The sequence below is a fragment of the Mercenaria mercenaria genome, chromosome 12 (genome assembly GCF_021730395.1).
Source record: "Mercenaria mercenaria strain notata chromosome 12, MADL_Memer_1, whole genome shotgun sequence".
Taxonomy (NCBI): Eukaryota; Metazoa; Mollusca; class Bivalvia; order Venerida; family Veneridae; genus Mercenaria; species Mercenaria mercenaria.
The window spans coordinates 55,545,588-55,564,656 of record NC_069372.1 but is presented as its reverse complement, the minus strand read 5'-3'; the positions used below and the strand labels follow the sequence as shown (position 1 = coordinate 55,564,656).

Sequence of the window (19,069 nt, the reverse complement as noted above, 5' to 3'; positions counted from 1 at the left end):
AATATACTACAGTATGTAGTTAAAATAGGTAATAATGTTGTTGTAATGAGTAATAATTCCTTATTAGTATGCTCATAAAGAGCTTTTATTAATATTATACGCTCACTTTATGCAAAATTCTATAATTTGAAATGCTGGAGTGTCTGGGTGTATTTATAGTCGCCAGACATGTAGTATTGCTACTAATCATGCTATAGTGTCTTGGAGGATAGAACCAGTTAATAGTACGAAGATTTTAAAATTCAGAAGCCCCTTTGTTCTTTTGCCAGGTATAATGCACTTACAGACGGGATTAGAATTTAAATGGATATGAATAAGAAATGATTGGTAGGAATGAATCTCAATAAATTCTATTAATTAATTTTTAATTCTAGAAACGTATAATGACGTTTCGGTAAAGTATAAAGCTTCCACTGCCTAATTTATTTGGTACATGCAGCCATGTTCATACACCTTTTAGCCAATCACTGTGTTGGGTCCTCCTGGTGCAGTCTGCATAGTTCCAACATGAAGTGGGAAAAACCTAAATTCACAAAACAGAAGCTTAATAGTATGTTAGAGTCGCGCAATATTTTCGCTGCAAAAGTTTTTCGATACAAATCTAATAACCTATAATTTCTATACCAAGCAATGCTCGAACCACCAGCATCAAAAGACAGATTCTAGTGATTTGAAATGCTAACAGGATCTTATTTCTTACTATGTTGATCCAGAGAAGTATGAAATGAAACAGATCTGATATTCTCTTAAGAACATAGAATGAAAATTCCCTAAATATCGTGCCAAACAGATGAATCATGTTTATCAATTAAGACGTTTCCCCTGCATCTACACGTTTCATATATTGATCGATCACAGTGGTACGATGTCACGAGAAAATGCCAGGTTCGATTCTGTGGTATATCATTTTTAGGGAGAACTTGTTAATGTAGTTCTGCACGTTTGAAACAAATAGTGTTCTGCAAGGTATAATTTTATTCAACCATATTTCTTTTTTCAAAACACCATTATATAAAATGGAAACTCAACCAATAGAAAGATTGGATCGTGCGATTGACTTTTTGTTAGACCGATTTTTTAATATTGGTCCTCCGGTCACCTTTCACGATGGACTTCTATCTTTATGCAGATAGAAATGTAGATTTACCTATTTTCAATCATATGGTTAAATAAAATGTTGAACTTCCTTATTACAGACCTACCTGTTATGTATACCAAGCAGCGCAATGTCTGGTGCAGTCACGTGCCCGATTAGAGACATTGTTTTCGCATCAACGACAACCATAAATGCTGAAAACAGATATTATTACTACTAGTATAGTCTATATTACTGTTCTTAAAAATTACTTTTTTTTAAAAAAAAAACTCATTATAGAAAAACTAATCTTTTGTATTTCCATGATGATAATGATACATGTTTTTCATGAAACAAAATAAGTGGCGTATGTTAGGCCAAGACAATGTGTTTAATGTCTACATGTCTAAAATTTCTATTGAACTATAACTTGTAGTTGTATGCACAGTACCTGATATATTAATCTAAGGTTAGACCACACTTTGTGTTTACATTGTAAGCTGGTTTTTCATCTATGTTTTTAAAACTCTACTGAAAAGGGATTTACTGAATAAGTCACCATAGATCTATAAAGTTGCGAAGGAAGGGTCTGATTAAATTGTCGGCCTACAATCTTGTAGTATAGCAGTATTATACCTGTATTATCAGAATGATTTTCATTTCATTAAGTGTTTTTTGGGAAAAGTAGGTCATTACGTTGCGATGGGTTTTTAAAAAGTAATACAACATGATTGATCCAATGTATACTCGGCTGAACATATGTCTGTCTTATGGGAGTGCCTGTCTTATAAATGCTTATGAATGTACTGAATACACATCAGGGATAAATTTTGCTTCATTGGAACATTTACTTTCTATTGCATTTTCTTATTTGACGATGTTAACAAACTATCTGATGTAGGTTTCACAGGCCAATAAGCTGGCCTACTTTAATATATGTAAAACTATGAAAATTCTTTAGTACACTCTAGGCCTTACATAAATGTCTTTCACCTATCTTTTCTTGACGAATCATGCAAATTATGCAACAACTGCATTTTCAGTCAAAAATCACATTGTAAAATCAGCAACGTGTACTTATCCGTAATATAAATGTTATGGAAATGTGAAGTAAAGACCCCGCAATGAAAATCGGTAATTTCCGTTACCTACGTATTCTTGCATGACTTTTCGTCATTCTTCAAACGAAAATGTAGCCTATACGAGCACCTGATTTTTCGTTCGGAGAAGGCCGAAATCGCATACGAGGAATACGTTATCGAACGGAAATATCCAACTTTCATTACGATCCACTACCTTAAGTTAGATATTGCAAATAAAGTTGAGCAAGAAAGCTGCTCTACAGAGGGTCATACTATTTGAATTCACCATAATGTAACTATTGTTTAATTATCTCCCGCCTGTAGAAATTCCGTATTTACTATTTATTGAAATCACGGGAGGGGATCCAACATATGTATTCCCAAATGGGCACCGCTTAAAATCATATGTTGTGCTTCCGGTAGTACATATGTGGTAAACATTTCGCAGAAAAATACGTGAGATTTTTATTTGTGATTGAATATTGTGAAAATGACATTGTTTTGCCCAAAAAATCGCGATGTAGTGCAACCGAGTATACATTACCTGGCATGTAAGTGCATTTACCTTACCTGTATTTGTAGAAATGACGGAGAAAAACGTATCCTCCGTGAAGCGGTATAACTGAAAAATAGTAACATTTTTATCAACTGGTGAAAATATGTTGTTCAGTTGCCCAGCACCTGCTTAATTTTGCCCTCGCAACCTTCCGTGTACTAAACCCCATCCAGAAGAAAAAATATTTGGCGATCACTTTGCTAGAAAAATATTTTTGGGCGAAAAACCGAATGGGATACATATGTTGTGCATGGGCTACATATGTGTTGCATTAGAATTTTAAGAACTCCACAGATCTTGAGCTTAAATGGTACCTGAAAAAAGAAACGAACAGGAAATACGTGCCAAGTATATGTCAAATCAGTCCAAAAATTATATACATTTGTATGAAAGGGATAACTTATAAACGAGCACAGCTTTAAGCTTATATATGAGATGTTGTAGAACATTTACACTTGGGAGTCAACGCATCTTTCCTAAATTCGAAGGCGTTAATGTGTTGCTTATGTGTGTTGACCTGTGAATGTCGGAAATATGCATGTATAGTTTGGTGTATAGCATATTAGCTGCCGAGACTGTCTGCGTAATTATATGTTCTTGAACCTAGCGTTCTTTTCATGTTTGCTTTACCCGTTCATGTGCGCCTCTATATATACATATATTCGGCGGTATTTTGCATCGTTAACCGTGGAAATTGTCTGTCCGTGAACTGAGTTACAGAGCAAAATATCTGTCTCGGGCAACGGACTCAAAAATAAAATGTAATAAATACTTTACGGTCAGGGTGTTTCAGGAGGTATTTTGGTTTGGCCGATAAAGAACTACTGGCCCAGCCTCTCCACTACCTGTACATATGATATTGTGGACCTGGCACTTACTTGTGTAAAACTACCTTGTTACATGTATACCGCAACTCCACATCCTAGGCCTATCATAGTGTTTGGAAATATAGGAGGGAGGGTATACTGCAAGGTACTCGGTCATATAATCAGAACATAGCTGGGTCTGGTAGGTAACTTCATCAAATTAAGAACCCAGGACATATTTCATAATTTAATGACCATGCTCAGTTATATTCACACAATTTTTGACCCAGTACCATGCAGTATATCCTCCCTCCTATATTGCCACAAACTATATAGGCCTAGCTTGCGAAGTTACTGCGTAGTTCAACACAAGTAAGAGCCAGGTCCACAATATCTTATGTATTGGAGCGGCCGGGCCAATAGCTCTGTATCGGGCAAACCAAAATTACCTCCTGAATTGAAATCCCAGACCCTAAAGTATTTATTACATTTTATTTTCGAGTCCGTTGCCCGAGACACAGATATTTGACTCTATAACTCAGTTTACGTACATGATTCAAAAACAGACAATTTCCACAGTTAACGATGCAAAATACCGCCGAAGATATATATAGAGGCGCACATGAACGAGTAAAACAAACACGAAAAGAACACTAGGTTCAATAACATATAATTACGCAGACCGTATCGGCAGCTAATATGCTATACACCAAACTATACATGCATATTTCCGACATTCACAGGTTAACACACATAAGCAACACATAAATCCCCTTCGGATTTAGGAGAGATGCGTTGACTCCTTAGTGGAAATGTTCTACAGCATCATATGTAAGCTTAAAGCTGTGCTCGTTTCTAATATGTTATCCCTTTAACGATATATGTACTAGTATATAATTTTTGGAATAATGTGACATATACTTGGCACGTATTTCCAGTTCGTTTTTTTTTATCCAGGTACCATTTAAGCTCAAGATCTGTGGAGTTCTAAAAAGTCTAATGCACCACATATGTAGCCCATGCACAACATATGTATCCCATTCGGTTTTTCGCCCAAAAACATTTTTCTAGCAAAGTGATCACCATAATTTTCTTTTTCTGGATGGGGTTTTGCATATGGAAGGTTTCGAGGGCAAAATTTAAGCAAGCCCAGGGCAATTACAACATATTTCCATCTGTTGATAAAAATGTTGCTAATTTCCAGACATACCGCTTCACGGAGGATAAGTTTTTCTCTGTCATTTCTACAAATACAGGTAAGGTACATGCACTTACGTGCTGGTTAATGTATACTCTGTTGCACTGCATCGCAATTTTTTGGCAAAACAATGTCAATTCCGCAAAATTCAATCACAAATAAAAACCTCACCTGTTTTTCTGCGAAATTTTTACCACATACGTACAACCGGAAGCACAACATGAATTTAAGCGGTGCCCATTTGGGAATACATATGTTGGATCCCCTCCCGTGGAAATAGCGAGTTCATTGCAACAATTTGCCAACATGTTTGATATAATTTGCATTGGAAATATTTAGTAACTTTGTTGATATTGACCTCCCCCGCTTCTGCGTTTACATGTTACTATGAAGACCGGAAAAGGGTAGTCAGGATACAATACTAACATTTCCATGCAGGCAGGGGATAGAAAATGTATATTATGTACACTTTTCAATGGGCTTTATTGCTACATGAAATTATTACAAGAATAATCTCATCAATTCTTGATCACCCCTCGTATAACAGGTTTTGTCTCTTTAACTTTTTGGGTGGTAAAATGGTGCAGTCATAACATAGTGAAACGATAGAGCGAACCAGTAATGGCACTTGGCAATGTCCGCATGATTATGTACTCTCGTTATGCTATTCGGCATTCTTCGGACGTAAAGGTAGCATATGTGCTTCCTTAGAAACCGGAAAAAGCCGAAATTGCATATGGACAATACATAATTTACGAGACCAATATCTTAAAGGAAAAAAAACCCAAGTAAGAAGGACAGAACGCAGAGCAAAGAATTATATAGCGTAGCTGGATGAAAGAGCGAAACGACATAAATAAAGGCACAGAAAAGGATCCGAAACGATTTAAGAACTGATTAACAACGTTCCACAACACAGGGACTGATGTTTCGAAATTCCCGTTTCATGTTTATCACTATTAACTTTGAAATATTGTACCTATTCCTCTCAGACAGTTTCACATGAAGGGGAACAAGTTAAGAACTACAAAGTGCGGACAATGAAAAACATGTTAAAAATACGATCGAAGTGCAGAACCGAATGCGAAAAAAAATTATTAAAAATCGATTTAGTCATGAATTGAATATAATTTTAAGTGCTGCATTACCTTTATTCTTTCTGCCATCCACACCCTGGGCCAAGAGGACGCCGTCGTCTTCCGCTTTGGCGTTAGGCTTAGGTATGAACTGAGGTTCTTGTACGAACATGCCCTCCGGAAGTAAAAACTCTACCTCGACACCGGTGTCTACGTTCAACTGTTAAATAAGATAACTTTATAGTTTATAAACTATATTACGCAAAGTATTTGTAGACATCAGGCAAATGAATCATTACTCTGGTAAAAATGCACAATTGACACCGTTCATATGAAGCTCATAGACTCGTAGTAAATCAGTGTACAAAACAATAAAATAAAATGTTACAAGTACGCGTACCCGTACAAGTACGAAATCGCGACCTATATCATCATTATAAAACATGTTATAGTTAGGTAGATGTTTATTAACGTTATATCCAAGATTAACCAAAAGTATGCAAAAGGTTTGTTTTTCGTTAAAGCTAGCCAGCTGTCCATTTATAATTATGCGATTGTTCAACATAATCAAGACTGAAAGAGTCTTAATTTTGAACAGCATCAGCATTCACTGAAAAATGAATGACATATGTAGACAGCCATGGTGTAAATAAACTCCTTGGCCAAATTAACAGCAATAACAATTATACCCTTTGTTTCGATTAAGATAATTTTCTTCAGCACACGTCTTCCTATATTTTTCAAAGATCTAAATTTAGCTTTCAATGACCTGTCACTTTGTGTAATCCATGTTAAAATGCATAATATACTACATATACGGCATACTATTTAGAGCAAACAACTTTCTTTTAGAAAGTGTCTCTTTGGACTTATCTAATAAGTTAGCTGTTTCTCGTTAAAAAAAGAAGACAACTCAAGTTTGCAACGCGTTTCGTATTGAAATACGTCTTCAGGCAAACATATATATAATATAATGTATTTCAGCTTGCCGATAGCATATTGCCCAGAAACAATGTAAATGAACTCTATGATAACGGATAGCTTCGGTCCTTTTCGTTGTTTTCTGAGACGGGTCTGAACAATGTATATACCACTTCAAGTCCTTCATCCTCTCAAGCTACATTTGTAATAAGTAACACCAGACTAGTAAGAGGTCGATGACCTGATGGAAAATTAAGGTAGTCATCTATGTTAGGATCAAAGGTTTTTCTACAATGACGATTCTAATTTAAGTCTGATATTTCGAGCAAATATCTGTCTGTGGAACGTATAATTTGCAAACTTTTATATCAGAATTTACCTTCGTCAGTGCATTTTGTTCTCTTCGGTCAAAGTTCCTGACCATATAAGCGTATGTATACTTCTTTCCATAGTATGCATAATTTATATTGGACATTTCGAAAGCTGCTGGCACCGTCTTGTCTCCACGTAGATTACGCATGCGCGCAGAGAAGTCAGCCATATTGATTGTGAATCGAGTGACATTCGTTGTGTAATGATTCTGAAAATTACAATATAGATATAGGATCTACAAATTAAAAATAGGGAAAAAATCAAATCATATTTGAAAGTCTATACATAACCGCCTTCCATCCTTTTCCATCATAACACACCCTATATCACTTCATCCTGTTCAACTTGAAAACTGGACACTTACCATGTGCTTATAATACTCCTTACGGTTTCTTAGTACTGGTATTCCCCCATCACTAGGAAGCTTTCTGTTTGCTACTGAGTCAGAAAACGCTTGGTATTGAAGAAAACTAGAGTCTATCTTTCGATATTAAATGACAATTTAAAAATGTACAGACCAGTTGGTCAAACTCTTTTAAGCCAGTGCGAACGTTACCATTGAAACGTGTATTCTTTGGTCTAAAGACAACCGATTTTGATTTCTGCTCAAACATATGCGGTGTATTTTAACCACTGAATTAAGACCACCTGCAACTATTACCACTTTTGGACCTCCAAATTATGGTCTTTATGTACAAGTTTAACTGTAATTCGATAAAGTATTTAAACAATTGCGATTGGGTGAGAGCTCTTCCCACAGAGAAATACGAATGGTGTTGGACATGATTCAACAAACGCCAAGACTGTTTTTGCGGAGCTTTCGGCACCGAATGTCTCTGTAAGATACGATGGGTGTAATTCGCCAGAAATACATCCATGCTCCACTTTAATGTTGTTCATATTAGTATATAGTGCCATTTTCCTGCCTGGTAAAGGCCATTTTCATGCTAGATATCAGATTTATTAATGCTGGATTATAAAAAGAAAAGTCTGCAGATGGTTGCAAGCCATGGTATATGCTTCCAAGTTTGTGTCTAAGCTGCTGGGTCAAATGAAAGTGAAAATAGGTATTTTCTGATGTCTGCCCTACGCTATGTTAGCATTTTCACCACGTGTCTCATCCATGTAACCATGGTTTCATTGCATTATGGTCAACCCCACAATTTTGGTATTGTTTGATTACTCAAAAACAGACATTCAAGAAAAGGGTATAGTCTCGCAAGAACCAAAAGGCTAGAAATGCTGATAAAAATGTTGTATATTGTTATTTTTAAATATATATAGTGCTGTAACCAATTCTTATTTTAAAATAGATAATTTTAACTAATGTCGACGCTTGCAGGGTACACGCTTTTTAATAAGACAACAAAAAGCTGTAAGCCTCCTTCATGTGAAATAAATTTCAGTAAATTAAATTAAATTGTTACTGGAAATGTGGATCAATAGTAGGTGATTGTAAACAATTACCTCTCCAAGTAGATTGTCAACATACGTATGCCTGTCGTATATACTCGAATCATTATACGTTAACATGTCCATATGTATATAATTTCCGTCTTCGTAGGCCCCAAGCTGAAAATACACATTCATAAGGCAATTCTTTTACACTGATGAGCCATATCAAAATAAGTGGACCATAAAGAGTATATTTGATATAACGTAATGACGGGGTTAAAATGGCAAACGGCCATATTAAGTGGACAGTTTTGTATTTTGGCAGGGTTGATTTGAAGTATTTAGACGGATATACATTCCGTTGGTTGTTTATGACAATTTATGAAGATTTTACATGTATGAAAGACATTTGCCATACTCTTCCTAAAATCACAAAACCAAGATTTGTTTTATGATTTTTCTTGCCCTAATGTATCAACGTGTTTTTGTAAAGTATTTTCAAATAAAGAATTCACAAAAAAATGTCCTTTAATTTGACCCAGTGTGTGAATGAAGTCTCATTATAATTAAGTCACTACTAAATCGCCTTTGACGATTTTATAACAGGTCAAAACGTGTAAACTTATAACTTAACCAAATAACCTGTGTGACATTTTATTATTCATCATATGCCTATGTTTTATATTTTGTTTTTATTACTTAATTATAAATATAAACTGTATATTACGGACAATGAGGCGGATTCTCTATATAAAGGTCGGAGGGTGTAAAATGTAACAAACTAGTATGTTTTATAAGGGTATGTTTGCATAGGAAATGTTGTGGATCGGGTAGGAATGAACAAGTATGTCAATATGGAGAAGTTCTGTCTTGACAAATGACACATCAGTGTACATCTCTTCAAAAAAAAAAAGAGTAGTGGGGTGAGGTTTTTTTTTGGTTGTTTTTAAAAGAGTAGTGGGGTGAGTAAGTGGAGAAAGGCGTGCAATTGGGGCCGGCTGTGGAGTAAGTCAGTCAAATCAAGCAGAAACTATAAGAACCTGATGCGTGACGAAAACTGGAGGCATTGTAATGTTTGCTATAAATATGCCGTCCGATTTTCTCATGACCAGTACTCTAGTGAATCCAGTACTTTCGAACTTAAAGCCCTGCGGGAAGAAAGGTTCGTACTTGTCGTAATGCGCTGAAAAGAAACAACAGTGATACATTATGTTAACAGTGAAGTTCGGCGACATCCGCGGCCGAGTGGATAAGGTCACTGGTTTCAAATTCTCGTTCAGCTGTGTAGGTTCAAAACACAACAAGCCGTATAAAATTCTAAAAGTCAACCTGCTTGCTAATGGAAGATGGTTCGACCCTGATGGCCGCTCAATGCTGATATAATGAACGGAGAGACACCTGAGGTCCACCATTCTGCTTTTACCATTGAGCTATGAACGCGATTGAAAAGTATTTAAAAGGAAATTTTTATGAAGTGTGTGAATCCTTAATATATTTGTACCATTTTGCAGTTTAACCTGTTTTCGAGTTTTTTCCCGTTAGTCCAGAAGACTTCATGCATCCAGACATACATTCCGCCTTTTAAAGAAATTGTGTTTAAATGACAAACCTGAAAGTTATGTGAATAAAACTTGAACTGAAAATAAACTGATTTTTATATAAAATTTTCCCTTAATGCCATACTCAATTGAACTTACTATAAAAACATGGATCGAACATGTATGCCACTTCCGGTAAAATTATATAGTTTTCTGTCATTGCAAAAGAATGAAGGTATCCAAATCGTGCTCCGAATTCCGGATACGGTTTTCCCGGCATGCATTTCGTCAGGTCAGCGTCGTCATGGTGATACGTGCCAACCACGTGACGTACCCTGTCCGCTCCGACTTTATACACAACACGTCTGATTTGTAATTAATTAAAATGTAAATAATGTAAATGTGTAAAAAGCTTATAGTGATCACTTTATGTAGCAGTAAGTTAAGCAATGAAGCTTTTTATAAATTAACTTAAGCGTTGTCTCCCTATACCTATATAGTACTTTTTTGATAAATGGTTTGCATTTAAAACAGTAGACATGATTTGTGTCTAACGTTCATCGGTGAAAACATTTATACAAATAAGCAATTAGACCAACGTGGATGTTACTGGATATTGTCTGTTAACGTTCTGTTCCTGTCTTCAACAATCACTCGGGCTTCTGCAGTCGTTAATACACAAAGCCTGTATTTTCCTTGTATAAATCCTAATAACAATGGCTTAAACGTAAACAAATAAATAAATGTATCATAACTAACTTGACTTTCATGTTTGTGTGAGAAGTGAATTCCAAAACACTGGCTGCACTCCACAACGTCCCATCCGGTTCTGTTTGCTCATGCGCAGGATTGTTGGTTACAGAATACCGTTGGTCACCGGAAGTTCCAAAACTGTCATCATTATAGTGTATATAGCCTTTCTGTGCCACCTCATTAGGGTCAACAACAACTCCTAGTTTCCAAAATTGAAAAGCTGAATTCGGAGACCAATCTCAAATTGCAGACTACAGAATATTCTGGTTTCCGGAATAGATTCTATATTTAATAGTGTCATTGTACAGCAGTTAAGGGCAGGTAATTCAGATTACCTACTGAGCGAACCGAATAATCTGTTTCAGACTGGTGTCCAAACTCATCACATAGTATAGATAATATCAGTTACAAAAAGTCTCAGCAGCTGCTTTAATTTTTGTAAATAGTGCAATACATATTTAGCTGTTTTACTCAAAAATAAGTAAGAGTCTATTTGTTCCAAACTTAATCGTTCATTATCCAATTTCAAACAGAAAACAAAAACAATATATGATGACGAAATGTACAGTTACGACCAGGAACTCCTAATGTTGAGGACATATTACTTATACACTTATTGACCGATGGTGATAGTTTTGAGATTTTCTCCCAGTTTCCTTTTTATCTTGCGTCCGTTTTGATAATTATTCTATTCTAATTGCTCTTTTTAGACTAATTTTAAAATGTTCATGTAATGAACATTCAATGAAAGTAGAAATCGGACAATTTTTACAGTCGAACTTGGGTTTCATGCCACCAGGACTGTTACTCGTTAGTCGGGTCTATAATCCATGATTTACCAATGGGAGTCTCCGACATAGCTATAGCCTCGTTTCCAATTTGCCACCAGCTCACATGCGGCACATCTTGCACTTTTGAGCTATCTGATATGTTTGCGCTCCACAGGTCCAACATCTTGTGGTTCTAAAATAAATAAAAGAGAATACTCCCAATCAAACATCAAATTTATCTTTCAGTTAGTCACAATATATTGTCGGGTGTCTTTAAACTTACTTAAAAGTTACTTATCCTTGCGTATTAAGTGCTGAAATTCGCAAGATATACCAAACCAGGCATAACGGATAGCTCAGTGGTTTGCACACTGGCCTTCCAATCCTGAGGTCGGGGGTTCGATCCCGGCAGCTACTCGGGAATTTTCAGAAACGCTTTTCAGTGTTTCCCACCCAGCTAGAGGTGTACTGGTCAGGAACCCAGGCAATCCTTGCGTGTATCAGTGCTATACACTGGGTACGTTAAAGAACCAGGTTGTCTATTTCGCAACGAGCTAGGCTAAGTTAGCCGGACAAGTCTGTATCTAATTTCTGATCTCTCTGTCGTGGGGGCTTTGTCTCACTCTGTCCCTCTGGTCAGATCGCTCTGTGTCTGTACTAGTAGAGGATGAATTATGCGCCCTGTTGGCTGCATTTTAACCATGTAAAGCGCCTTTGAACGTGAAATTGATCATGAAAAGGGCGCTATATAAATCTGGTACGATGATAATGATAATAATAATAAGCATGGTAACATATTATACATTATATACATAGAACGTAGCGTCACTACTTTAGTCTACACATTTCTTTATAAAACACTACCGTGTCGTCAACATTCACAGAAGTATTAAACAAATTTTAAATAAACATGACTCTACGATTGAAGTCTATGATGAAAGTATATGATTTTATTTACTATCACAACTGCAGTCTTTAATTGGTGTGTGGAGGCCCGTACTTGGACTCAGGGTTTTATATCTTCCTGTCCTTTGGGATCATGGAATGTATTCAATGTATTTGTAAAACAGAGGTCTGCTTAAGACGTTGATAGTGGGGCGTGAGCAGTGTTGCACATTTCAAAACATCTGATGAATAATATCAGTAAAACCGAGTCTGGTTTGTTGCATTCTATGCTTCTAAAGGAACTTATAGATGTTATTACATGTACAAATGTTCAAACGTATTGTTTAAGCGGCATGCATGCAGATTAAGTTCATCGTTTCAAAATTGACTTTTATATGTTAGTAATAGAAACAGGCGAAATAGTATAAACAGTTAGTATAAAGGATTTGTGCAATATGTGTTTATGAAAAATTAAAACTGTCAAAAGCGCTTCTCACACAGTAAAACTGTGTCGTAAGTATTACAGATTCAGCTACATTTTACTGTAATGAAACTATAGTCTTTTTTTATATTTTAAAACGTTTACTCACGGTTTTCAAACATCTATTACCGCGGTGTATATCGGTAGTGAATTGGTAATGACATTCGGCAATATTCGTTCTTTTTATTCATATTACGAAACCGCGTACGGAGGTTTCGTAATCGCAAGAAAATTTCAGATTCACTGCCTTAAGAAATGTCCTATTAAATCCTGTTTGTCTGACCTGAACTTTTCCCTTAAGTTTGCTAAATTTTGTAAACTTACCACTTTAGAAAAAGTACCAGACATGAAGTAAGAGGAATCGTTCATCTCGCGTCCGTAAAAGTTGTATATATCATTGACCGTGGTGTCATACCATCTTAAAGAGAGAAAAACCGCACTACTTTAAAATATAACCATTATCTCAATACCTCCCTTTACCAACTCTTTCACTGCAAGATTAGAGATGAAACTTGATAAATGCTAAAGTTGGATATTTCTGGTATATTTGTGACATTATTACATACTCATTTAATAACTCCGTTAAGTTTAAATGGAACCTGAAACGTCAATATTTTTCCCATTTTGACGTTCAAATTTCATGTTGGGTGTGTGACGTCATTTGTGACGTCAATTTCATGTATGTCGTCGCGCTTAAAAGGTCTCTAACGAAGATATTTTCAACTTCATCCAGGCTTAGTAATAAATTTGTATCATTTATATAATAATCTTAAGTGTAAATGCGTATGTAATAAAAAGATTACTAGATTTGTTTCAAAAATATGCACTCGTTCTTTCGCGGAGTAATATTCGCTCCTAAAGTCGCGCAATATTTCCGCTGCAGAATTCATGCATATTTCTCGATACAAATTTAATAACCTATGATTATTACATACTGATTTTCGTGGTCGAGTGGTTACGTTTACTGATTTCTATTTACTCTCTCTCCCCTCGTCTTTGTGGGTTTGAGCTCTTTCAGAGGTCGATTTTATCATTTGAGCAAATTAATAACCTGTTTTGCGACATATCGAAGGTTCTACATGTATAATACAAAACAGCTAACTCGCCATTTGCTATATTGACAATACTGAAAGTGTTTTTAACTGAAACATACATGTACAAATAGATCCATATGTGTTAAGAACATATGAACATTTCAAAAATTATCAAGCCATTCTACTACGATGAATATTTACTTAAAGACTTAAAAATTATAAAGTAAGCAAAACAAAACAAACTCTTTAAACAAACTTGATTATTTTTACCCACCTATTTGTAAAAGTTACTTGGCCATTTTCGATTCGGAATTTATTTCCAATCTCGAAGCAGTCAAACAAATGGCCAACATAATTTGGAAGAACTTTGTTCATGTTATCAGTTTCACCAAACACACCACATGAATGTCGCATAAAATTACCTGAAAATAAAGTATGACTGCTCTTAAGATACACGTTTAATTAACCGGAAGTGTTTAAGGTCATTTATCTAGAATAACCTAGAATAATGACTGGCGCGCCTTACAGGTGTAGCATAAATACATGTACCCCGTGACGCTATTATATTTCGTGTTAAGTGTATTAAGTGTTAAACAGTCAGAGCTACTGTCTTACTTAAATGTAGTTTGACAGTAAATATATTTTGATGTAATATAATCCAAATATAACTAACAAATATGTCATTAGATGACTACTATTGATATTTGGCAATTTGAACAGAATATTTTATTAACATGTTTCTAAAGTTTAAAAATCTTATACATTATCAAGAGCTTGATCATTGAGCGAAACGGACACATGTTTTAAACTTGTCTACAAATTATAAAGCATATCTGTTTTATTGTTAATTAAGCCATCAATACATATGCATTGAAAAATGATTATAATTTAACGTGTGAAAATTTGTTCAGACGTGCAGAACTACTTTAAATTTCCAAACATCGTTTGAGGTCAAAGATGTGAATTAAAAAGATCCGTATTAACGAACCATTTTTGTTTGAGATATTATACATTTATTTGGCAAACTTATGTTTTTATTTAAGTCGCATTAAACTGCAAAACGAATGTCTACAATCAGAAATAACATTTATAACTCTGAATCAGTGTAATGAGCGAATGTTTGGCATTTTTATGTGTTTCCTGAAGAATATATGACTTCCAGACTGAAATGATAAAGCTTCTTTAAAAAAAAAAGAAGATCAAATTCAAGCAAAACGACCCATCCAATTATTTTCTTTATACATTTTTACTTTTAAACTAGCTCTCTTTATACTAGTACATGCATAAACTAGCAATGAAAATGTTATAAAACTAAAAACGAACCTGACAACCATTGTGGAATGCTTCCATTCTCTACGGTAACAGGCGCATTAATTGTTTCTCTAACTACGTTACGTAATCCAGCCTTCAGCATCTCTGTTAGTTCAGCATCAGTATACGCATGCGTAACAGGAAATACCAGAAGTAACAGTAAGAGTGTCGCTTTTCCCCGGTGTTCCATTCTGAACAGGTATTAAGAAAGAGATTTCCTTTATTTTCGAATTTGAAAAGGAAGATATTTGGACATTTATAGATAGAAGATTTAAATATTGCAAAACTAAACGTACGTTCATATGTACGCCTTTAGCGAAACTGTTTAAATCAAATTTCTCCAATATGTAACTACACAGTTTGAAACATGTCTAAAACAAATTTGTTAAAATTCTTATTAAAATCATTTTATCAATTCAAAACTAAAGAACTTTTATACATCGGGTCATATGAACTTTTAATTTCGTTAAATTTTAAACAATAATGCACATTCCAAAGTCTATATGTAAGCGTTGGAGATAATCAAGGTGCTTACCAGATTAAAACAGGGTCATATAAAGATCACAGAGTGATTGCTAAACGTGGAAAAACTAAAAATACATTTGTATACTAACATTAAATTTATGAACACACATCAATAATAAGGATACAATAACGGAAAACAATTACTTACTCGACACTCTGAAATAGCATAATAATATACCTTCTTTGTTGGATGTTCTATATTGAATGAACTATTTCGAAATCTACTGTATTTTAGCCAGATGGTGTGGGTTAAGTATATATAAGTGTATATATTGTTTGTTCACTTTTAATGTCACTGTGATAAAGGTCATTGACTAGTATTTTGGAGTTATGGCACGGCGACAATACAGAGATAAGAACAAAGTACATGGACGTATATAATACAATGTCGTGATGCCGATTCGTATTGTCACCCATCGTGTAATATGAAACGACGTCCGGCATGACGAACTACAATGCGACACTACGCTCGACACAGGATACAACAGTAAAATCCTAAATTGCATCGTGTAAGATTGATCCCCGTCGTGTTGCTTATCGATTGTGTAATCCCCTAAGTTGATGTACGACATGCGAAACCACGAGCGGCAATACATAACGTTGAGCGACAATACGAAACGACGCGCGACATGACGCGTGACAGTGCGACACGACTCTCTGCCCCCAATACGCTGGGCTACAAGATGATACAACAATGCGACCATAATGATTTGCATCGTGTCGTGTGGTATTGTCATGTCGTGAGTCGTGGCGCATTGTCGCGCGACGTATCATATGTCATGCGTCGACCTAGGCGAGTAGACGGCTGACACAAAACACGACACTGCGACACGTCTCTCGATACACGAATCTCGTTTTATCGCATTGTCGGGCCGTGCTGTCGTGCGTCGACGATTCATATTGCGTCGAATCGTGCATCGACCTACAATACGACGGACGCCACATGACATGAGGTAAACAGTATTCCGTAGTAAAGTAATGAAGAGGAGTGTTCATATGTGAGTTTAACGTCATTTTCGTCCACATTTAGGGCATGCAACCTGTAACCAGAATATAAGGTCTCTGTCAAGTAAATAGATCCCAAATTTATTTTATATTATTTCAATGTTAGTCAGGAAGCGCGCTTTCTTTCATATTCATATTTCAATTACTGCAAATTAGTTTATGTTAATGTGCGAACAAATGCTAATATGCGTCTCTTTTAGGTTAAGTGACCAGTATTCAGGAATGATCCGAAAGTTTTTTGGAGAAAAAAATTCATATCCTGCATGGAAGTCCATTGTTTAAGTCTCAAAGCTTTATGTTTCTAAATTTTGTTCACATGTTTGTAACAGGGGATATATTAGGTGGTTATACTCGTTTCTAAAGATATTAGGGGTAACGTAAAGTTTACATCTATCATTTTATTTTTCACTGTATAATAACAGTAGCTGTCTGCCTGTCAGTAATTGCATATATCTCAAACAATGTCAGAAAAAATGTGTTCCTAAAGAAGGAGTGAAGTTCAAACCTTATATTTAAGGTCAAAGGACAAATTTGCGTAAAAATCACAAAATTGGCATGTTCAAAAATAGTTTGTTATCATAACTCACTGATCTTTGTTCATGTACTGTTTATATACCAAACTATGTCAGCAACGCAGTTAATTTTCTTGCAAAAATTCGAAAAAACATGAAAGGTTTACTTTTTCTTTTTTGTTAAAAATGTCTTCCCATTCTTAAAACTGTGAATGGCATAGCTGATATCAAAGGTCAAATGCCAAATCTGGATGAAAATGAACAAAAACAAATATCAAACAGGAAATGCCACGTACCAAAAACGGAGCCTCCCCAAAACGAAACCCACAGCACGCAGACGTGCACAAACATACGCGCGCACACACACAAAGCCAACACATCAGGACAAAACGAACAAACAAAGGAACACAGTGGGGCACCGCCTTGAAACGGTCAGTGGCAAAAACACCACTGGGGAGCTTAAACCGGTTTATGGTGCGCACCCAACCTCACTCTTACCCCCACCATGTTCCACGGGGCAGTGTAAATAAAAGTAATCCCCTCCAGGTGAATCTCTAAAACACGTAATGGAAACAAAAAATTGTAAAACAAAAAAATGCTCGTGTATAAATATATAAAAACGCGAACCTTAAGAACCAAAAACGTATGTACTCAATGCCTTTTCAGAAGACTGAGCAACAAGAGAAACACCCTTAACATGTTTTGCCATAAAATGAAACATTTAATTCAATACCTGAAAGATGGTTACCATGGCAAACAGTTAATATTATCACCTGAAAATTGCAATTTTGCACAAATTCATTTGTTTTACAAAACAAATCTGGAAAGAGTTTAATACATATCATTATTTGAATATCTAAATGATTCGTGTGTGAAAGGTTGCAAAAATCTTTTTTGAAATGATTTTCTGTTGTTTAAAAGTGTTCATTTTATTATTTATATTTGTCAGGCAAAATCATTGAGGAAGAGGTCATTAAAAATAAGTCAAGGTTAAACGTCAAAAGTAGTCTTTTGTTTAAAAATCCAAAAGGTACCATATTTACTCATTTTTTGTTAGAAACATCTTGTCGTTATTAGTCACTGTTAACAATTCATTTGAATGTATACATTGATAAGGAATGTCAGCAAATCGGGCCTTATCTTAAAACAATCGAAGATAAATTTAATAGCAAAAACTAATTCGACGAGATGATTTTGAACAAAGAAATGACGGAATAAGCTATATTTTGAATCTTTTTCAAGAAAATGAAATTTGACATGAAACATCAGGTTTCGCCGTGACTAATTTTAATTATGTCTTCATCACTGAGTTTTTTTGTTATATCTCAGTTGTTACTGAATCGATTAGATTCAAACTTAAAATATTACTGAATCGATTAGATTCAAACTTAAAATAGTTGTTCCACATCATATAGCTTACAGTCGATGAGCCAGACCCAGTAATTTTGGATAGCGGTACCATCCGAGGGGATTAATGCTCAATGCTATTTTTGGATAGGTAAACATCTCACAATTCAGAAACTATGTGATAGCATTGCAGTGGTGGTAGCTTTTTGTGCATTATTAGCATTGCAGTTACCCCACCCCAAATAGACTTTCATCAAACTTCTGTTATACGTAAGAAGACTTTCTATTTCAAACTAATGTTCTCTCATTTTTTTTGACCGCATTTGCTTGGAAACTGATAAACAAACAGCTCAGTTTATGTATTTTATATATTTTATAGAACTATTGTTGAAATATTGCCTCTTTACCGTTTAGTGATTGTAATTAC

At 35.3% G+C, this 19,069-nt stretch overlaps 1 protein-coding gene across 1 annotated transcript; it reads right to left on the bottom strand.

Annotated features, from left to right (window-relative positions):
• Positions 1-348: 348 nt before the first annotated feature.
• On the bottom strand, positions 349-16,069 carry LOC123535445 (carotenoid isomerooxygenase-like). The gene is made up of 13 exons (XM_045318106.2): positions 15,927-16,069; positions 15,266-15,444; positions 14,217-14,364; positions 13,233-13,326; positions 11,612-11,735; positions 10,779-10,971; positions 10,179-10,384; positions 9,522-9,664; positions 8,554-8,658; positions 7,094-7,294; positions 5,866-6,013; positions 1,203-1,290; positions 349-523 (listed from the first exon to the last, which is right to left on the bottom strand). The coding sequence occupies exons 1-13, from the start codon at positions 15,944-15,946 to the stop codon at positions 457-459; spliced, it is 1,716 nt and encodes a 571-aa protein (XP_045174041.2). The 5' UTR covers positions 15,947-16,069; the 3' UTR covers positions 349-456.
• Positions 16,070-19,069: the final 3,000 nt, after the last annotated feature.

Bases quoted from the DNA above. Each gene is read 5' to 3' on its own strand.
- LOC123535445 (XM_045318106.2), bottom strand. From the start codon at position 15,946: ATGCTATTTCAGAGTGTCGA. The intron at 13,327-14,216 runs GTGGGTAAAAAT...TCTCTCTTTAAG, and splicing joins CAAGTAACTTTTACAAATAG to ATGGTATGACACCACGGTCA. The intron at 10,972-11,611 runs GTAAATCATGGA...TTTGGAAACTAG, and splicing joins TATGTCGGAGACTCCCATTG to GAGTTGTTGTTGACCCTAAT.